Source organism: Acytostelium subglobosum (genome assembly GCF_000787575.1).
Source record: "Acytostelium subglobosum LB1 DNA, scaffold: scaffold7, whole genome shotgun sequence".
NCBI classification, from domain to species: Eukaryota; Evosea; class Eumycetozoa; order Acytosteliales; family Acytosteliaceae; genus Acytostelium; species Acytostelium subglobosum.
This window is the reverse complement of record NW_012236526.1, coordinates 110,236-132,123: the sequence shown is the minus strand read 5'-3', so window position 1 is coordinate 132,123 and position 21,888 is coordinate 110,236. Positions and strand designations below refer to the sequence as shown.

Genomic DNA, 21,888 nt, shown 5'->3' with positions numbered 1-21,888 from the left:
CCCGAACCTCTGACTCCATCTAGAATGAGGTTGCCATGTGCCCTGACTGACCACAACCCAGAACCTCTGTCTACATCTAGACAGCCGGCACCATTGTGACTCTGCCATTCTGACCACCGCCATGCTTGTGGTGGATCTCGAGTTGGACACAACCCAGAACCTCTGTCTCCAACTAGAATGCCACTATGCTGCCACGTTGACCATAGTCCAGGACCTCTGTCTCCAACTTGACTAACTGCCACGTTAACTACCGCCTGCCTTGTTGCCCGCCTCCATGCCAACAAGATGGCCACCGTCGACAACCTCTGACTCCAACCAGACAGACAGCCACGCTGACAAGTGCGACGCCATGCTGCCAAGTTGTCCATCTCGAGTTGACCACTGTCCAGACCTCTGTCTTCAACCAGACAGCCACGCTGACAACCGCCGTGTTGCCATCATTGACTAACCGCCATCCTGCCAAGTTGATGAGTGTATCCAACTGGAATGATCATAATCAAAGCATTAATAAACGATGAAGACAGGAGTTGTGCAAGTGTGACTTGGAAGGAGAATAACAACAATTGGAAAAGTACAACTCAATGATGTCGCCTGGGCACGGTTGCTGCCCAACGGCTTTAAAAAAAATAAAGGCAGCACTTGTGACAATGAGAAGAAACTCTCAAAGTCAACAAAGTTGCTGCCATACCTGTCTCGACGCTGCCCAAAGTCTAATAGCGACAGGTGTAGTCCCAGGCCGTGCCCACCCCTCTTACATGGTGGGCCCACCCGTCCCTCTTGCATGACAGGCCGACCCATCCCTCTTGCATGATGGGCCACGGCCACCCCCTTGCGGAGATGGCCAAATGGTGATGGGAGGAAATGTTAGTAGTATTCGGTCCTGGAAAGGTCCACCTCGGCTTGGCCTGGCTTGGCTCGGCGGCATGGCACACGGTCTGGCACGGCACTGGCACGGCACTGGATGACTTGGAGGGAATAGACCTCGCAACGACAGGTCATCGTGTGAATGAATCACAACGTCTCCACTGTGTCATCTGGGTTCGGGCGATGGATGTAGGACCACTGATTGGTGCGTTGGTAATCGAATTTGTTGTTGTTGTTGGTTGTTGATGTTGGTGGTTGATTGGTTTCAATCGCCAGCCGAGAGATATTTGGGTTTTACCCATCACTCATCTGCTTGATCGACGGCAATATATATAGAGGTAAATTACTGTTTGTTGAAAAGGTGAGGGACCGGAGGTGAGAAGACTGGCTCATCCACCTCATCATCTGGTGATGGTGGGTATTGGTATCTGATGCCTAGGTGGTGTTGGCCTGGGTCTGCTTGGACGGCTGGATGATTGAATGGTTTAGGTGGTTGTGGCATCATCACTTGGTCTCCAGGTATTGGTCCGAGGTCATGTGGCTGTTGTTGGATGCCAATATCTTTGAGTGACATGGATGAGAAGCATCAAAGGTGATGATTGAATGGATCGTTAGTATTATTTTTTGACAGTAGCATGCAAGTTCATTTGATATATACTTACCATTTGGAATTGGTTCCTGTTGACCATTGGGATGATCTGGCAACTGGTTCTCTGGTAGGTTTGTCCTCCCAATGAATAGAGTTTGATGGATCTCATTGTGTGGTGTATATGTTATCCTAATTGGATCATGGACTCCATCAGTGCGCACAAGAAGTGTATAAATCACCTTTTTAGAAGATTCCTCGCCCAATAACAATGTCCTTGGTCGACTATCGAATAAACTTAGAATTGGGTACATTTTGATGACTGCTGTTTTTTTGTCAAAGTCTATCCTTATTAGGGTGATGACCCTGTGATTTAAGTCGGCCAGCAACAAGTTCTTGGGTATGTGCCTGTTGAACAAAGGTCGAATGAGTTTGGCTGGATTGTATATATATTGATTATTATTATTATTATTATTATTATTATTCATTATTGATAGATTGATTGGTAGCGTTGGAAAACACTGTTGAGAAAGATATTCTTGTATAGCAGATAATGGTTTGGCAATAGACGAAGTAAAGAGTCTATGATATTGATGATATTGATAGATTGATATTGATTGATTGATTGATGAATCGTTGGTGAGTAGAGAGAGAATCAATGTTAGTATTATGAATTAGAATGATGATAGAATTATAATAACATAGTAATAATGTTATTTATGTGTACATACATGTAATAGTGTGATAAGGTAATGAGTGATGTCAATGCCCACTTGTCCAAGGACATTCACCGCAATGAGAGTGTCTGTGAGTGGGTGAGTAGAGACACACCCACACTCACACACTTAAAGACACATTTTGAATTAAATATTTAAATATTTAATTAACAGATTGACCATTTAACGGTCCATTTGAATTTGTATCACCCAATACCATCTCAGTGCCATCATCAATGAAGTTCACGTTCGCATCGTTGATGGTGTCCTCTGGATGAGACTTGGTTGACGCTGAGTGAGCCCCAACGACCTTACCACCAACTAGAATACTCTGATGAACGATTGAATGAATGAGTGTTGTTGTGACACTGCTCTGGTGTCCATTGTGATCTTGCATGTGATCTGTGTACCATGCGTTGTTGATGAGTGCCAAGTTGAACTCATGCTGTCGGTAGCGATTGACGAGGGCAGCGCCTCACGCCTCTGACTGAGATGTAATGCTCTTTCTTTCTTGCTGACTGACTGGCTGACTGAGTGCTAGCTGGGATGCTAACTCGCTGTGATGGCTCCTTGCTTTTGGGCCCGAGGTGTTGCAGCAGGTTATATACACCATCGTGATGTGATGGCTCTAACACCGACATTGATCATTGAGTTGTTGCGTTCTGCGTTTGGAGGAAGCCATTGGGATGATGACTCTCTGTGATTGCTCATTTATCGTTGCTGTGATAGGCACAGTGCGGGACTACCACGTTGAGTGCAATGAGGATGAATGAGCTCGATCTTGTTGGTATGACTGAATGTTGATCGTGATTGAAAATCTCTCTAACTTGTGACTAAATGGTTGTTCACTATCCTGCTATCTATAGTTGGTGAGAAAACATGGTTGCTGGTTGATGGGCAATGGAATCATGATGAGACGGGATTAGTGGCTATCACAACAATCAGTCGATCAATCTTGAATACCAATGTAATGTGTTAACTGTTACGTACTTCATGTATGATTGATTGAATGAGCTCGCCAGGTTGGTCTTGATATGTTTGCCTGTGATCAATGAACACCCAGCGCCTTGTTGATCAGTCACTTGGAAGTGGGCCTTGATGCCATTTGAATGAGTGCAGCCTCACCATCTTTACAGTGCGTCACCCAAAATTCCTATCGGTGAGCAGGCCCAATCCAACGTTAATCCCAACGCATGGGTGATGACAAGGCCTTGGCTGGAAACTGAGAGAGATAGTGCGTGGGCTGGATTAGGTTGGCATCTACAAGAGTATCCAGTTGGTGAGCAAACGACATTGGTTTGGCGATGATGTGTTCGGCCTGCTGCCAAGTACTAGATGTTGTCAAAGTAAGTGGGTCGCTCGACCTCGTCATCATGCATCTTGACTGAGCTTGCCCAATGTGAAGGGGGGATGCCCATGGCTGAATCAGCCCAGCTGATTGAAAATGGCGGTGGTTGCGAGATAATGTCCATGTTGCATGTTGTATGGCCCTGGCCCACAGGAACTAAGTTTGATTGATTGAATGAATGATATTGATGGTCAAGCAAGGAGCCTTGCTCAACAGCTCACCAGTCCAGATGATTGATCGAGCACTCGTGGTGTTGCAAGTTGTTCACCAAAGTCGACATGTAATTGGCAACTGTCTGTAGGTCATACACATTGGGTGGTGAGGCTGTTATTCTTGTCGGATTGATACATCTTGGTCCAACTGGTGACACTCCAATCTTGTTTGATTGAACACATTCATATATAAGATTGATTATCTGATTGATTGATTGATTGATTGATTGAACAGTTGGTACTATTGTCCTCCTGATTCAAGTTCGTGACAAACTTTTGAACACATTGCTTCAGATATTGATTGTTGTTGTTGTTTTGGGTTTTGTTGTGGTCCTCCTCTGTTTTTGATGAACTTCGAATTTAAAGTTAATCACGTGATGTTCACAAGTGAAAATGTCAGTTAAAGGGGGATGGATTTGAATTTGAATTCACTCACACACCATGTCAACGGTTGGGTTTCAAAATCCGTCACTGATGGTTGGTTGAATGGGACAGACACAATTATAAATAGCAGCTATCTCACTCAATCTCCATTCATTCCTATTCACTCTCTACTTATACACTTACATGTATACATATACACACAACCTCTGACGCCGTGCTGTCTGACCACTGCCCCGAACCTCTGCCACCATGATGCTGAGTTGACCTCTGCCGCTGTGCTGCCTTGTGAACCTCTGCCGCCATGCTGTCTGATCTCTGCCGCCGTGCTGCTGGCCTCTGATGCGTGTTGATGTCCCTGAACCTCGACCACCAGCTACACTGCCGCGATGCTGCCACTGATGTCCACTGCGAACCTGTGTCTCAATCTAGACCGAGGGCCGCCATGCTGACCATGGCCAGGAATCTCTGCCCCTGATGCCCTGAGTGCCGCTGCCACCAATCAGCTAACCTCAGCTGCCTTGTGAACCTCTGCCGCCATGCTGACTTGTGTAAACTTCAGACGCCATGCTGCCCTGAGTGGACCTCTGCCGCCATGCTGCCATGAGTCTTCACCATCCGCCGTGTTGTTGACCTGCCACGAACCTCTGTCCCCATCTAGACTGATGCGCTGAACCTCTGCCACCAGCTACCCTGTCGCAATGCTGCACCGAACCTCTGTCACCTTCTAGACATGCAGCGCCGCAGCTGCTCTCTGCCCCGAACCTCTGTCTCCAAGACCTGACAGGCTGCCGCATGCAGTCCGAGTGCACTGTTCATCGGTTGACCAGGTCAACAACATCTAACTCTTCTTAATAAACTTGATTAATACAAATTGATGTTGTCCTACATCTATCTTACTCCATTCTAAATATATGTACTTGATGTTAATTCAAGGTTATCTTTAACTTGTAATCCAATAATCCCATCCCAAATCCCATAAACCACCCAACTCCACTCGGGTGGGGTGTAGTCTTATTCAATTTATACATTCTCAACAACAATGACTCAACAAACAGATAATAATGATAATGATGATGAAGATGATATCGTAAAGAGGCTCATACTGGCAAATAAAAGAAAAAGCTCTCTTGAGCTCACAACAGCGTGCTGCGGCACTCTGAGCTCACACAGGCATTCATCCTGCCCCTCGCACTGGCCTACGACATTCACTCAATTGGTGGGCTCGTTGCTCGATTGAACAACGAGCAATTGGACCAATTGAGGCAGCACCTCAAGAGCTCGTTCCTCTTCACATCGCTTGCACACGCCAGACACCAAGGCATCACCATGGCCATCCCCCTTGATCTACAACTCGCCCATCCCTAATCGACCACATCCATTGATGATCAAACTGATTGGCGAGATTGACGTGGACATGGACAGGTTGCCACTGGCATCACCCTCTGTTGCCCCAGATCTGAGCACATTGATTCTTCAAAGGGTCGTGTCATACCTTGTGCATGACAAGTGCACACATACTCGTTGGAAGGTGCGTTCGCTTGCCACAGTGTCGAAGCTATTCTTCAGGACGTGTTCGAGTATCCTGAGCAAACAGGTCGTCCGATCAATTGGGATTGCCTCACAAATCACCCATCTGGGCGCAGACCAGTGTCTCTTCACACAGACGCCACTCCACCTCAAGACAAGCGACCTTGTTCATATACCCCCACAGCATATTGTGCAGTGTCTGGATCGCGTCGAATCTTTGGTCGTTCCGTTCTGCATTGATAACTCTGACAGCATGATCTACTATTGCAACCTGGTGCAGTGCCGCAACCTCAGACAACTGCGCATCATACAACAACAGGAAGACGTCTATGACCACCACATTCTCAACCGGATACGTGACAAACATGGGGAGTCCCCCTTCATTGAGGATATGGGAGTGAACATGGGTCACATGTGGCAAGAGGAGGACGGCGAATATGATCAGCGTGGCGATGACAATAACGATGGGCCATCATTCGAACAAAGAATAATGCAAAACTACATTGTTGGCAATCCCTCGCTCGAGTACGTCAAGATCCGAGTGTCCGACCACTCATCATTCGTTTGCCAGCGCTTCCTCGAAGTGCTCTCCAACACAGACGCCTCGATCAAGGTCTCAATAGGGATTGCTAGCTCGACATCACCTCCCGTCGCCCTCCCCGACACCATGGCATCCAAGGTGAATTCTCTCTCGCTTGTCCAACATGTGCAATCCCAACCACTCAACTTCTCCAACATCACCTCTCTGACGCTCTCGGACCGTCGTTGTTTATTACCGCTCGACGAGGACCTCAGAGTGTTCTATCAAATGTCGGCCAAACTGTGCAAGGTGACGCTGAAACTCGTGGACCTGAACCATGCACTGTTGTTCCTTGCGGCCACCTCGGCCAACACACACATCTCCTCCATCTCGATCAGGTTGTTCCTGTGCAGTTCCCGCACGTTAGCACGGTGAGCGACGACAACCTCTATTTCAAGTTGAACAATATCTTTAGTCTTTTGGACCAGCCCGAACATCGCTCCATCCTCAGACTGAAGCTGGTGTGTTGGACTTTTTAAGACGAGCTACCCATTGATCTCGAGACATCTCATCGAGAGCGGTATCATAGGTCCTCTCCAACTCCAGCCAATTGATGATCGAAGCCCAACAACATTCGTCCGACAATAATAATATGACCAAAAATCCATACCAAAAATATTTATTTGACCCTTCTCTCTCTTTCATTCATCTATGTTGCCGTCTCGTTCGTTTATTCATATAATTATAAAGGCGACACACAAACAACCTACCTACTTACCAACCTTATGTAGAGAATGCAACAATGCTCACATTGTGGTGGAGTGACATTCTACAAAGACGATGAAGGTCTAAAGATCTGTTCAATATGTAACACAAGACAAGAGGTATGTACATATCATACTCTCAACCTAACTCAACTCAATCAACTAACATGCGGGACCGCACTTATAGTCATTCATTGCTCAAGGAGAAGAGTATCAACGTGTTATCGGTGCTCAAACTGTTAGTATGTATTGATTGATTGATTGATTGTGATTGATTGATTGATTGATTGATTGTCTAACAACATATATGTATAACAGGGAAATCAAAGAATGATAATGCCAAAGCAAATGAATATAGACTTAGAAGAAAGGATAACAGATATCATATATTGCAGTTGTTGTTGAAGGATCAGGTAGATGCTCTGATACATCATTACAAGTATACGAAGCAGTTGTATCAAGTCGCTGGTGATCTGTGGCATGCATACCTATTGTGCGTACAGGACATCAAACAGGACGTAGATGAGAAGGTCAAAGAGATGGCACCCGGTGACAAGATTGACCTGGCCATGGCACACGTCTCACCAACACCCGCAATCACACTGGCAATCCTATTCCTCAGTCTTACATGGCTGAAGGAGCCCATCACAATCAGCGATCTACTGAACATGATCAACGAAGGACATCTCAAGTACACACTCTATGAGATCACCTGGACACATCCATCGGTATGATCATGAATGATCATGCGTGTGTCAATATGGTGAACTCGCGACTAACCTTTACTTTACTATGCTCGACACTCAAACAGGTATGGTGCGAATACGAATACATTCGCAATACAGCATTGGAGTTATCAGCACTACTCAACATCGATACAAAGACCAACATGAAGATGTTATTGATCAGATACTGCATTGAGTTGGAGCTACCAAGTATGTGTTGGACATTGAATGGACGCATGGATGGACGGTTGGATGAATGGATGACACAAGCGCACACACTGACCTACCTATCTATGTACAGAGCACGTATTACAACACTCATATAGAATGTTACAGATATTGGAACTACCTTATCACATCTCAAGAAAGATCAACAGCCCAAAGATGATCACTTACAAGAACATGCACAATAGTGTCAACAGTGGAGTGTTGGCAACGGCCATCATCATTGTCCTGCTCAACATGAGGTACAACTTGAGCAAGCGCATGGTCAACACTGGCTATCCAGAGTATTTGGAGCGATTGGTCAGGAAGGAGTTGCGGGGCGACAAATCAAAGATGCAACAACGTATCACAAGACATCTGGGCAAGGAGATCGTACGAAACATGAAGGAGGGCGATGACAACTACGACAGCTCCGACGAGGAGCTTGACAGGGTCGTGCTAATGGACCCCCCACTCGAGTTCCCCGAGCCAAAGTCAGTCAGGCAAATGGAACAGGACAACAAGTTCCATTTTGAACAATGGCTTCACCGTCGAGTTGAGTCGACACTCAAATCAATCTCGACTCCAAAGAGGTAGGTACATGTGTACCCATAACATCACACTCATGTTGCCAGACCATGTCGCTGACCATGTGTCATCTTTAGCTCGCTCTGGGACCTTCCTTTTGCATCCAGGTTCCCCTATTCGGTACCAACTACACAATTCAAACAGCATCTTAATGACTATGTCACCAGCAGATACAAGGTGTACAGCAAGGAGTTGGAGGATATGCAGGAGAGGATACACACATCGGTCCAGAAGAGACCGGGCGATGAGAAGAGAAACTTCTACAAGAAAAAGAAGAAGAAGTTTACCGATATCGATCAACTGGCTGCAGACAAGTACAAGGCATTCTTTGAGTCATCTGCAACGGATCCAGCTGGTGGTGTGGACAATGGTGGCGATGATGACATATTCTTTTATCTTCCAGCTAGAAGTACTAGAATCGACAAGATTCCAAATCAATATACTGTAAGTGAATGAATGATTGGATCGCATTGGAAAGGATTGGAGGGCACTGGCAACAACACATATTGACATGTCCCCTACCCTACACCATCGAATCAATACAATCAGGTACTTATCGAGATGTTTGTCTTATTGATTGGATGCAAGAAACATCACATTGTCAACATGATCAAACTGGTTGAGAAGTGCTACTTTGTATACTCGTCAAGCTTGGAGAAACAGGAGGATGGAAATTATAAGCTGAACTTGGATCCAAAAGGTTATGTTGACATCCCCAAGTCCTATGACCCAAATTGCGAAGAAGACAACGACGATGACGACAATGACATCAAGAACGATGAATACTCCAGTGATGAAGAAGACGACGACGACGACGACAATGAAGACAACCAAGACGAACAAGCCAATGACAGTGATGTGGAGATGAAAGAGGACGAGGATGATGACGACGACGACAATGATGAATAAAGTGATGTCATTTTTATTCTTGGTATCTACTACAAGTATTCGGTCAACCCAAGGGAGTGTAGAAGTCGAGTTTATGTTTAGTTTAATATCTCCATAGACTGAGGAGGAATCAGAGATGGTCATACTCTCAAACACTGGGTGCATATTTCAGGTATTAATAACATGATTCGATCGATCACCATAAATTAAAATTGAGGTAAATACAAGAAAGAAAAGTATATATATATAAATGGTTAAATATATTCTCATAGTATTAAATAATTAATTATTATTATTAATAATGACAATTATTTCAATTTAGCCGACTATAAATAATATTATTTGGTATTTTATCCATTATAAATATTGGTAGAATGGTGGGCGATCGTTCACATCGATCTAATGATTGGAGTTTCCCGAGATAAACTATCACTGATCAATGACACAACAATGTAGAGATCCATATGTATATATGGAAGAGGACGAGGACGCTGTAGATGATGAATAAAGTGAGTAAAGAACAAACAACATGGAGATAATGAATATAGATCGTTCGTTCATTGTTAAGAGGTTGTTGTCTGTTGTGTTTACATTCCCTTTGCATAATACATTGGTCTAACGTCTGGATGTGGCTGTTGGATATATATTTGTAATCAAATGGTTAGGGTACAGAACACAAATCAAGTCAATTATTCAACATTGATGTATACTTACAACTTCGGTGAATGTAGTGAACTTGAGATTGTCCTTGTCAAAGTTGATGTATGCACCAAGGTTACCAGATTGGTCACAGTAGTTTGGAGCGGAGAAGATTGTGATGATCGAACCATCATTGTCAATTTGGTATCCATTCTCCTTGACCTCATGTGATCTAATGACACCGCCTTTTGAGAGAGAGTTGGTGTTAGTATTACTGCATATCACAACCTTGGAGATATCGCACAACAATGTATACTTACATAGGTTGTTATCCTTGAGGAACTTCCTTGTCACGTCTGGACCAAAGTAGACACCAACACCTCTGGAGCTTGGTGCAATGCCCGGGCTGGTCTGGGGATCGGACCAGAGAAGACATTGGAGCAACTCATTGTCGTTGGCATCTGGTGAAGTTCTGTTGATGTTTCTGATGTCGTCCAGTGTGACTCCGTCCTTGCCAAAGAGTCCTCCGTGCACAACGAGGTACTCCTTGTCGAGACAGAACGCCAGTGGGAACCAGGTGAACAGCTCAGTGAACAGGTCGAATACCATCTCAGAGTACTTGGCCAACACCTCACCCTGGAATCCATAGAATCGGTTCATATCGATCGATTCGTGATTGCCACGAGTAAGATGCATGTGATCTGGATAGAGAAGCTTGAAGGCTAGCAATGCGAGGATGACCTCAACACTGAAGCTTCCTCTGTCGACAAAGTCTCCATTGAACAAATATGGCTTGTCCTGTAGTGGATGGATGTTAGATAAGAGATAGAGAGTGAGGGAATGAGGGAGTATGATTGAGTCGTACCTTTGATGGCATTCCATTCAACTCGAATATGTGCAACAGATCATAGAACTGACCATGAGTATCTCCACAGATAGTAATATTTTGAGTTGTCTCGTGATCAATGTCCACCAACGATGGCATCTTGGAGAATATATCAAATGACTTCTTGAGGATCTTGCAGACGTACCTATGTTGGATGGATGAGTCAGTCAATCAATCACTCTATGTGTTGTATCTTTCCTTCATTACATACTTCTTGTGAATGTACTTCTGTGCCTTCATGTGCTCAAGCATTTCCTTGACAAAGTCCAAAGTGATGTCCTCACCATGGAAGTGCGGTCCCTTGTATGACTCCTCAACAACTGATGATGTTGACAATGTTGAGTTAGTATGTTGATGAGTGAGTATACATGTTGACGAACATACTCATTGACTCGTAGTCCAAGGACTTGAAGTAGCTCTCATTGGAACATTTGATGGCGTCCTCAAAAGCCTTGGTCCTGATGAGAGAGTCGCAAGTCTTCAATTTCAGACGACCCTCAGCATCGTTGGGGAACTGCTTGACTACTGTTTGGAAGCATTGCTTGGCCTCTTTGTAGTTGCCCAGTGCCATCTGTGCCGAGCCCAATCTGTAGTATCCCTTGATATACTTGGCATCCAACTCTGTGGCCTTTATAGCGTCCTGTAGAGACAAGACAAAGAACTCCTTCTTGAAGTGGCAGAACGCTCTATTCGCATACAGTATCGCTGTTGGTTGATATGTAATTGCCTTTGAATACTCCTCCACTGCCTTATCAAAGTTTTGCTCTGTTGTCGATGTCGGTCAGTCACATGCAACATGAACGACTTGGCTGACTCATTCAATCAATCAATCAATCAAACATACCAAGGAACAACTTGTTGGCGATGGCTTTGTATTCATCAGACTTTTGAACTCTCTGCTCAGCAGTGAGTGACTCTGGATCGACATAGTTTGGATCAACTGGCTTGTCCTGTTGTTGTTGTTGCTGTGCAGCAGTGTCAGCTGCATCTGAACTTGCTGAATTAGCTTCCTTCTTCCTCTTTGGAACATTAACAGTGTTTTGAATTGGCATTGTTATGTAATTTTAATGTTATATAATGTTAAGTATATGTATATATATGTATATATATAATATATGTATGTATCTTATATCTATATCTATGTAAGTGAATGAAGATTAATGAATGAATGAATTGGTCCTGTTCATCGTTCACACGAGACCTCTAAGTCGCGGAAAGTGAATCTTTGGGTCAACTTCAAAGTCAAAGATGAACAAACACATTCATTCAACATGAATGTTATAGATACAGTACAGATAACAGATACATATACATAATATATATGTATTATGAGTATTTATAATAAAGTTTACAACCACTTTCCAAGGTTTAGTCTACGGTAGGTGGCCTTGTCAACATCTGTTTCAATTTTAGCTGCTGCACTCTCATAGTCCTCATCGTCATCCTCGTCATAGTATTCATCGTCGTCATAATCCATGTCGTCAAAGTCTTCACAGATTGCCTCTAGGATGGCCTTCTCGTCATCGACTGCCTTCTGATCCTGTTGTCCAACGTACTCTGGATTGGTCCTGAGATCGTTCAACTCCTCCGCCACCACTGCCTTTATATTGGTGTGACGTTGAGGTTGCTTCTCCTGACCAGGCTGTAATCTATGTGTTGTTGGCTTCTTCTTCTTTGTCGTTGGTTCAGATGTCTTGTCCTTGAGCAACTCTGTCATATCTTGCTCTTGTGGCTCTTGGAATGCCTCACCATTCAATGCGACAAACAGTTGGTCCTTGATCATGATGTCGCTGGTCGAGACGATCTTGTAGCCCTTGGAGCAGTAGAGATTGACCTTGTCCAGTGTGGCGTCAGAGATGGCGACCTGCGACTTTAGACATCTGTTTAGCGCGCTGACCACCTCGAACTTGAGGTTGTTGATGCGAGTGTTGACAAAGAGCTGCGCCAGAACATTGGTGTACCCATTCAAGCTAATGTCGCACATCAATGTCTTCTCCATCACGCCACTATTGTCAGAGGATACGCGGATTGATGGCTTGGCCTCGCGTCTTGCCACATGCTGAGTCTTGGAGTACAGCTTGCTAATGCGCTCCTGAATCTGAGCTGTGAGCTCTATCTTGTTGTCCTCGGTGCGGTTGGTATTGTCCATGCGCTTGATGAGCAACTCTAGAGTCTCGCGACAGAGTTGGAACAGCGGGTTGGAGTCATTCGAAGCGGATAGGATGGACTGTAGGATACCCTGTACCTTGCCCAGTGCACTGTGATCGCGACGTGCCTTCATCATGCGCAGCAGTGTCTGTGGAGACAGGCTCTTGCCCAGCTTGAAAGAGTCAATGACGTTCTGGGCGACAGAGGCCAGCTTCTTGTCAGCCACACAGTTGTGTGTATCGTTGTTGACGTTACGGAAGGAACCACAGGCGTAGCAAAAGGCGGTGTTGCAGCGCGAGCACATCATATGGTTGCAGCCAGAGATTCTCTCGACGGCCAGCTTGCAGCGAGGGCAACTGGTCGTGTTGTTGATTAGGTACTGGAAGCTGTCAAACTCGTTGTGCTCGTCCTCGTGGTAGCCGCTGCAGGGGATGGGCCAGTGGATGGCCGTGTCTCCACAGTTTAGACAAAGTGTATGGTTGCAGGCGCATGGCACGTATGGGTTGACCTTGGCCTCGTTTGGGTAGGTGTAGACCAGGCGACGGCATGGCTTGAACTTGCAGCGGTTGGTGTTGGTGATCTGGTAGTACTCGTTGAAGTACTGGTCGAGGTTCTGGGCAAGCTGGTGGGCGTTCATGAGTGTGGCCAGAGTGACCTGATCGAGCACTGCTTGGCAGTTGGCGGCGGGACATCTGATCGAGCCCAGGTTTCCCTTGCCCATGACCAACTCGTTGCCAACAAACTGAGTGATGCAGTCGCGGCAGTAGGTGTGGCCACAGAGCAGCTGCACGGCGTTAGTATCGTCGCACATGCAGATTGGGCATTCGTAGCCGTTGCTTATGTCAAACTTGTATGAGCGAAGGTCGGCCTTCTCGCGACGGATCTCCTTCGTATGTGTCTTGTTCAAATGGTTAGTGGACATACTGACCACTCCCTTGCTCCTCATCAATGTCTCCTTTGCCAACGACTGATGCAACTCAGTCTTGGTCGCGACAGTGTACTCATCCTTGTAGCAGTATGAATAGAATGTAGACTAAAGGTGATGGTGTCAGTGTCATGTGATTGATTGTTTGATTGAGTGATGGTATGTACCTCGTTGATGGTTGGGATGACCTTGTGTTCAGCGGGGAAGAGCTTGATGAGCTCGTCGTCCAGGTAGGGGGTGGTGGCATCATGTGTTGGCACCTTGGATGTGAACTCATCGACGAGCTTGAAACATTGCTCTACAACCTCGAGCAAGTTGGCTGGGTTTAGGTTGGCTGAGTTCAGATGATTCTGGATCAGCTCCTTGAGTGGTGCCTGCTTGGAGTGGACGACAAAGGAAATGGCGGTGGTGCCAGGCTGGTCCACCAGATAGACCCATACGTGGGCACTGCGAATGGCGTTGCCAGAGGTCAGGAACAGACGGCAGCGGTAGGGATAGGACTCGCCAATCTGGACGAGGTGATGGTAGCTCGACTGAAGGTCGAGACATGCGTTGAGGAAGTCGGACTCGGCCACGTAGTCCTTGCGCCAGAGCTCAAACTGTGTGGTGGGGGTCACTGGCTTTACCTCGACGGGCTTGACCTCGACAGCCACCTGGGCCTTTTGAAGAAGTGCCTCGACAACCTCGCGCTTCTCCACAACCAAGTGAAGAATGTGATCACGCACCAATGACTTGAGTGAGTGCACCAGCTTGCCGTCGGTGGTGTACAGCACTGGCATCAAAGTGTTGTTTGACTTCTTCAATATATCCTCCAGTTGGAATCTATGCACCAACACATCCAACATCTGTTGTAAACTCCATTGATCCTTTATGACCAATGCCTGTGGTTCATGTTGGCCTACTCCATCATTCTTCAAAGTTATATAAACTCTCTTTCTTGTGTCTGGATATGGTACATCCACGTAAAGTGGTTCCTCAAAGCTATTCAATAGTGGTGTAGTTGTTGTTGTAGATGCGGAAGTAATGTCCATTGATTGATATAGTATATGTTTTGTTGGATATGAATGAGTATGAGTTTGAGTTTGAGGTGTGAGTTTGAGTTTGAGTTGGAATGGGAGATGGGGAAGAGGTGGGTGGAGGCGAAAGGTGGTGAGGTGATAAGTTAGTTAGTTATAATATAACTTTGAATGAATATGATGTATGAATTAATGACAAGTTTGACGTTTAAATTGAACCACTTTGATCAAAATGTTCAAGAAACAGATCGGAACAATCAGATCTTTATGTTTTTTCATTCAAATTTATTTCTCGCTGTTTGACGCGAGAACACCAAATAGAGAATTGTTCCATTCTCAACTTATGTAAACATACACAAGTAATAATGTATGAATGAGATGATGTCATATTAATAGTATTTGTTATGTTTATCTTTAAGTTATTATTTGTATTTACATATAAAATGTACTAGATGTAATCAGTTCATTGACGACACGTTAACACTCAAGTGTTAAACATGTACGCATTAATAGTCAATGATCAGATCTTTCATCTTTGTAGCATTCTTGGGACAACAGCACTGAATCTCCGTAGACCCTACACAATGTTACATAATTTAGACCAAAATATCGATATTTCGCTTTCATTGCTCGTCTTTCATCACTTTGATTATGGTTCAGTTGTTTGAAAAACTCGAAAAAACACGATTTTGGCAATAATGTTTGAAGTCGATGTATGATCATTCATTCACTCTCATTTACTCATTCACATTCACTTAAATACAAATGAGTAGTAATAATAATCAACTTAGAGTTAATATCTGTTTATTATTATCATTGTTAACATTATTAAACTTGATATTATTACATAAGATTGACTTTAACTTCCAACCAATAGTACTTTACGAAGATCACATGTCTGAACCATCATACTGGAGACCAGAGGTCTCCTACTACAAACCATTGGCTCAACATAATAAGAAGAATAATGATGATGATGATCATGATGAAGATACAACACCATCACCAGCTTTACAATACGAGATTGCACCTTGGAACAAATGTACATTACTCAAGCTGTTGGGTGAGGTCACCATTGGATTGATACGCATCGAGTATGATAAGGTCAATGGACGCATGGTTGTGTCCAACCCAAACAAGGTCTACAAGAGGGAGGAGGGTGCCCCTGCTATGAACTCATACATCCTACCCATTGCACATCCCGCCACATGTCCATTCTCCATGCTCATGAAGTCCAACTCAATCGTACATCAAAGGCTTCAGCAAAACATACCAAGTCACATCCAGTTCAAGGTATATATATATACGTTCATTCATTCATTCATTCTATCGAATGATCAATCACTGACACACTGCTCATTCACTCAATCAAGGTCGGAGTCGCAATCATCATCGAAGATGTACACAACAGGATTTTCTTGACAAAGAGAGCGAGCTTGATGAGATTGTTCCCTGATGAGTGGGTCGTGCCAGGTGGACATATTGAGAAAGGCGAGAGCTTTGTGGATACAGCACGCAGGGAGTTGGAGGAGGAGACAGGTCTGAAGCTGGACGTCGAGATCTCAATGTTTGGAGCATTCGAGAGCACATATCCTGTCAATCTTGAAAAGGACAAGCTGCCCAGCGAGCATCACATTGTATTATATACCAAGGCCAAGCTGCTTCAAGAGATCGACTCACAATCATTGGTCAAGCTGTCGGACAAGGAGGTTGCCGCTGCAGCCTGGGTGCCAATCTCAGAGTTGGCCGAGGTATTGAGTGGACGCAATCGCAAGGAGTTTGAGTTCACCGGTCATCTACACGACTATCAATCACTGGTGGGCCTGGCTAGCGAACCAAACAGCAAGCCACTGGAAGCATACTATCACGCTACAAGTCCACCACTCGATCACACCAAGTTGAAGCAAGAGTTCACCAATGGCAACGAGAGGATATCGACTGGCACTGTATACATCCTCAAGCAATACCTTCACGAGCTTGCCAACAAGAAGCATTAGTTAGGTAGGACGACGACGACACTTTGGAACAGCTTTAGTGCTACATGTTGGTTTATTATATTATATTGGTAGTTCACGCATTCAAGTTGCATGGCTGTTCTAGCGAGCAGGTGATTGGTGCGTGACATGTAATGGAATGGAGTTGTAGGATTGATTGATTGATCGATTGAATAAACTGACTCGGGATGTATATCTGTATACATGCATGTGTTGTTTGTTTGTTTGGTTGTTTGGTTGCGTTGTTGCGTAATGATGTAGTTATTGTTGACTAAGCTACTCAAAGTTAATGACCAACAATGACTGCCTTTTGTCCTGGCGTATGGACAAATGTTAGTGACTTGAAGAAGATAAGAGTGACACCAATATCAAACACCCATAGAGCCACCAGTACAATGAACAATGGGAATCGGTTGGCCATTGTCAGTCCATACGAGGCCCACAGAGGTCCAACGATTCTGGCCAAAGAGCCCATCAGCATCTATATCAAGAAGTGGATGGATGTAGTTAGTATGGAATCATTCCAGTTTTGATTGATTGAATGTGATTGAGTGATGGCACATACCATGAAACCAGATTGGAAGCCTTGTTGAGCCTCCTCACCAAAGATGCGGTTGAGGAGTTTGGAGTAGAGTGAGTAGATGGAGGTGTTTTGGGTTGGGATACCAACGGTGGTGATGCCAACTGCAAGACAGAACTGCCACATTGGCACGTATTCAGTGGCAGGCACACCAAAGAAGAAGAGCAGCTGAATGAGACCGGCACCAAGGAACACCTGGCCAAACAGAATGAGGTACTTGTCCTGGATGCCATAGTTACTGGCAAACACTGTGGCAAAGATGAAGACGATGATCTCTGTCGACACCACCGAGTACATGATCGAGTTGTCCAGCGTGGTGAAGTTGTACTGGTACTGCGTGATGGGAGTGATCATTGTCTCGAGCGCGCCAAACACAAGGTTCTGTACAAAGTTGATGACGAAGCACGTCAGCAGCGACGCGTTGAGCAGCTTCTTGAAGTTGGTCCAGAAGCTGTCCTCCTTGGGCTGGTTGAACATCATCGCCGTGCCTGGGCGGCCCGAGCGCATCGACCTGCTGATCGAGCGGTAGTTGAACGACAGCTGATGGTTGGCCGCGGTGATCTGCGAGATGGACGTCTGGATGGTGATGTCGTTGCTGCTCGTGGGGATGATGACTCGCTGTGATGGAGCATTGTTGTAGTTGTAGTAGGAGCTGCCGGCGACTGGCATGATGGGCTTGGCGTCTTCCTCGACATTCATTCTCTCGGGCTCCTTGAACCAGATGAACGATACCAGACAGCACGTTAGAAGGAAGGCCAGCATGTAGCCTGGACTGTTGTATGGTGTGACCTTGATATCCATCTTGCCAATCTTGATGTCAAACTTGCAGAGCGCCAGAAGAAGATTGAACGCGGGTCCGGCCACCAAGCCGATGGCGTTGATACCGTTGATCTTGCCCATGTATTTGGTGCGCTGCTCTTTGCTTGATACGGCCGAGATATAGCTGGTTGTCAGTGCCATGTTGGCGCTGCCTATGCCAGCAATGACACGGCCCATGACAATCATGACAGGGTTGATGGCAGTGGCGTACACCACGTTGCCAATGATTCCAATCAAGATGCACACACTGATGGCTTCGCGGATCGACCTGCGATCAGCCCATATACCGACGAGTGGCAGAAAGACCAGTTGCGTGACACTGAAGCCAGAGATGGCCCATCCGAGATAGCTGTCGCTGGTGTTTTCGCCGCTGCTGTCCGAGCCAGTGGTGTTCATGTGATTGTATCGCGAGTCCTTGGACTCGATGAAGCCATTGATCGATGGCATCACAATGCCGTACTCAATGTTGGCGATGAATCCCACCGCCATTATACTGATCATACTGATCATGTGAATGGGTCTGTCTGGCTCGGACTGTTGTTGTTGTTGCACGTCATCCTTGATGATCAATTGTGTCTTCTCATCTGCGCCAGTGTCATCATCATTGATCGATACGTTTGGACCATGTCCACCACGGTCATTATTGATCGATCCATAACCAACGACTTGTTGGTCGTTGTTATAAGGGTCCATTTATAAAATATAAGTAGTTGATTGATTGATTATTTGTTTGATGGATAGAGATAATTTAGTGATGTGATTGGATGGGATTGATTTGAATGAATGAACGATTGTTTGTTTGATTGATTGATTGAATGGATTGTGATGCAAAAGTAAGTACAGCAACAAGTAGTTTGCCACCTTATCATGGCCCACAGATTGATGCATCGGTTGCCCGAAACGAACCCCACTCGTATTATGATCAGTTTTGCACCTAAGAGCCCTGATCAAAACTGTCAAAATAGTTTCGCTCACCCCTCTGAAACATGCCCGAAGTGCCCGAGATTGGAAAGTTCGAGGGAACTAGTCATGGACAAGTGCCATCAATCTGGTGTTTTATGGCCCATCACCTTGAGGTTGGATGGTTGAATTGATGGATGTTCACAGAACTTTGGAGTAGGGAACACACGAGTCTCTCTCATTCAAGTTTGGGATGTTGTCGACGTCGGGACACGGACCACAACTAGTAGACAGTGCAAACGAATGAATGAATGAATGATTGAAAGGTTTATTATGTTTGTGAGTGTTGCATTGTTGGCTCAACATGTACGAAGAAAGGTTATGTCTTGACTCGTCTGTTGATGTAGTATGGTAAGGTAGTGGTATAGTGTAGTTGATGTGATGGGATGTTGGAGTTGGAGATGGATACAATGAATGGATGAATACAGGTAGGTGATGGCTATGACAATGATGGATCGATTGATTGATCAACCCCACTGACTGGTGAGATCGAGTAGCAGTACGAAACTATCGCCATAGTGTGTGTACTTGTCCTTCTGTAGCGCCTCTAGACTGATGAAACGTGGCCAGCCCCATGCACTGTCGAAGCCCTCATCAAACATCTTCTTGTAGGTGAACTCTATGTTGTCCTGGAAACGGAATCCAATGATCGTGGCAGACACACCGACCGCCAGTGGCTTTGTCAACTTCTGGCCAAAGGCAAGGTACACTGCCAACTGTCCCTTCTCCCTCTCTTTCAGCTGGACAAAGAAGTCCCTGTCTTTAAATGTAAACCTGTATGCGTGTGGATGGAATGAGATGGTGAGTGATGGAGTCCTTCAACCTGGAAGGAGAGCCAGAACATACCTTTCCAAGTTGCAAGGCAACTTGATATTCTTCTTGATGCGATAGAGGAATTGGCAAGATGTCTGTCCAAACTCTTGGCATATTGGATTGAGTGGCATCAGCTCATTGCTCTGAGGTGAGTTGAATGGTTGGCCTAGTTGAAAGTATGAATGAGTTAGATTGATTGATTAAGTGAATGAATGAATTAATGAACTTACTGATGCCCAACAGGAATTCAAGAGGGTAGGTACGCTTCCTTGTGTTGCGTGGTCGTCTGTAATGATATCCAAGGAATTGGAATGGTTCTCCTCTGTTTGCTCTAATAATGCCCTGTTTACAAATGGTTAGATGAGAGGTTAGAGAGTGATCGGAGACCATCAAACATTATAGATGCTATACATACTCTAAGTAAATTGGTTATTTCTTTCTCTGGTATGATCTTGAGACAGTCCAATCTCTCAAAGGCCTCTCCAATGTTCATGTTCTCCCAACGAATCAATGGCAACAGGTTGTTCAGCAGGTTGCGATCGATTGATTCGTCCAACTCCTCTTCCTGGCTCTCACTAATGTTGGTTGGTCCGAGTTAGTCGCGCGCGTCACTTTATGTTTCGCGACTCTCGCAATCAATCAATCAAATAATTAATACATACGGCTCAGTAGAGTAGAAATAGTCATCATTGGCACTGTCCTCCTTGTCATCATCGTCTGTGAAGTCGTCATCATAGTCGCTCTCGTCTTCTAGGTCAGAGCCAGAGTATGAGCCATCGGTGTCGTTGTGTGAGTCGGTCCTGTTGGGATCACCGGCGGTCTCCCGCTCGTGGATGGATCCTCGACGACTGCTACAGCGACTACTGCTACAGCTGCCCGTGGACTCGTTGTCATCGTGCACTCCACGTCTCTGGTACATGCTGCTTCGCTTGCTCTGCGAGCCCGTGCCCGAGGCGGGGTCCTTTGGCAGCGGGGCCCCTGTGCTGTCCGTGCTGTTGGCGCGACACCAGTCGACGATGCACTCGAGGATGTCCAGCTCCTCCATGCGCAGACCGTCGTTTCGCAGCATGTCGCACACTGTCTTCTCGCTGATTGACGGGAAGATGTCGCTGTACATGAATATGGCGGCGTACTGTATGATGAAGGCGCGCATCTGTGGATGGATGGACTCGACTGGGATCATGATGGCGTTGGCTGCGTCCCAGAGCAGCAGAGCGTTCTCAACGTCCGGTGCCTGCATGTAGGAGATGGCGCAGCGCGTCATGATGCCGAGCGCCAGCTCTTTGCCACGCATCAGACCGAGCAGGTCGCAGTAGTTGTAGATGGAGCCAATGATGCGAATGTCAAAGTCGAGGTCGAGGATGCCGATACAGATGTAGCGCAGCACCACATAGAAGACGTCTGGCTCGACGCCCTCTAGCGTCACCTCTTTGACCGTGGACTCCTTCATGCTGTGCGTGAACATCGCCTTGAAGTACTCGCTTCGCGACACCAGCATGATCTTGCTGGCAAAGAAGCGACGGTCCTTCACACGGAAGATCACGTCGCTAAAGGGAGGTGGCGTATCGCCATCGCCGTGCAGAACGCCAAACGTGTTGGTCAGGTCCTTTGAAAGCTTGAATATATCCTCGTCCGTTGAGCCATTGTCCTCTGGTCCCGAGCTAAATGTGATGGGCGATCGACTTAGTTGAATATCTGCCAGTTCTATCGAAGATGAAGGTTTTCGTTTAGTTGTCGATGTCGTGGTCGTCGTCGTCGAGTTATTCGTCGATTTGGTCCAAG

At 45.7% G+C, this 21,888-nt stretch overlaps 7 protein-coding genes across 7 annotated transcripts; 3 read left to right on the top strand and 4 right to left on the bottom strand.

Annotated features, from left to right (window-relative positions):
• Positions 1 to 5,491: 5,491 nt before the first annotated feature.
• On the top strand, positions 5,492 to 6,592 carry SAMD00019534_039300 (hypothetical protein; the record flags this gene model as incomplete). Its single annotated transcript, XM_012900435.1, has 1 exon — positions 5,492 to 6,592. The coding sequence occupies one exon, from the start codon at positions 5,492 to 5,494 to the stop codon at positions 6,590 to 6,592; it is 1,101 nt and encodes a 366-aa protein (XP_012755889.1).
• A 359-nt stretch (positions 6,593 to 6,951) lies between these two features.
• On the top strand, positions 6,952 to 9,347 carry SAMD00019534_039290 (hypothetical protein; the record flags this gene model as incomplete). Its single annotated transcript, XM_012900434.1, has 7 exons — positions 6,952 to 7,041; positions 7,109 to 7,163; positions 7,240 to 7,649; positions 7,733 to 7,856; positions 7,948 to 8,443; positions 8,516 to 8,882; positions 8,988 to 9,347. The coding sequence occupies 7 exons, from the start codon at positions 6,952 to 6,954 to the stop codon at positions 9,345 to 9,347; spliced, it is 1,902 nt and encodes a 633-aa protein (XP_012755888.1).
• Positions 9,348 to 9,913: 566 nt separating this feature from the next.
• Positions 9,914 to 11,903, bottom strand: SAMD00019534_039280 (hypothetical protein; the record flags this gene model as incomplete). Its single annotated transcript, XM_012900433.1, has 7 exons — positions 9,914 to 9,958; positions 10,041 to 10,210; positions 10,286 to 10,763; positions 10,831 to 10,996; positions 11,063 to 11,171; positions 11,236 to 11,616; positions 11,696 to 11,903. The coding sequence occupies 7 exons, from the start codon at positions 11,901 to 11,903 to the stop codon at positions 9,914 to 9,916; spliced, it is 1,557 nt and encodes a 518-aa protein (XP_012755887.1).
• Positions 11,904 to 12,199: 296 nt separating this feature from the next.
• SAMD00019534_039270 (hypothetical protein) lies at positions 12,200 to 14,769 on the bottom strand (the record flags this gene model as incomplete). Its single annotated transcript, XM_012900432.1, has 2 exons — positions 12,200 to 14,032; positions 14,092 to 14,769. 2 exons carry the CDS (start codon positions 14,767 to 14,769, stop codon positions 12,200 to 12,202), a joined length of 2,511 nt encoding a protein of 836 aa, XP_012755886.1.
• Positions 14,770 to 15,705: 936 nt separating this feature from the next.
• On the top strand, positions 15,706 to 16,934 carry SAMD00019534_039260 (hypothetical protein; the record flags this gene model as incomplete). Its single annotated transcript, XM_012900431.1, has 2 exons — positions 15,706 to 16,228; positions 16,309 to 16,934. Coding segments are annotated over 2 exons (1,149 nt in total), but the record flags the coding sequence as incomplete, so codon positions are not given.
• A 286-nt stretch (positions 16,935 to 17,220) lies between these two features.
• SAMD00019534_039250 (hypothetical protein) lies at positions 17,221 to 19,026 on the bottom strand (the record flags this gene model as incomplete). Its single annotated transcript, XM_012900430.1, has 2 exons — positions 17,221 to 17,415; positions 17,500 to 19,026. The coding sequence occupies 2 exons, from the start codon at positions 19,024 to 19,026 to the stop codon at positions 17,221 to 17,223; spliced, it is 1,722 nt and encodes a 573-aa protein (XP_012755884.1).
• Positions 19,027 to 19,760: 734 nt separating this feature from the next.
• On the bottom strand, positions 19,761 to 21,886 carry SAMD00019534_039240 (hypothetical protein; the record flags this gene model as incomplete). The annotated part of the gene is made up of 5 exons (XM_012900429.1): positions 19,761 to 20,067; positions 20,140 to 20,272; positions 20,337 to 20,448; positions 20,522 to 20,687; positions 20,769 to 21,886. Coding segments are annotated over 5 exons (1,836 nt in total), but the record flags the coding sequence as incomplete, so codon positions are not given.
• Between the last annotated feature and the right edge of the window lie 2 nt (positions 21,887 to 21,888).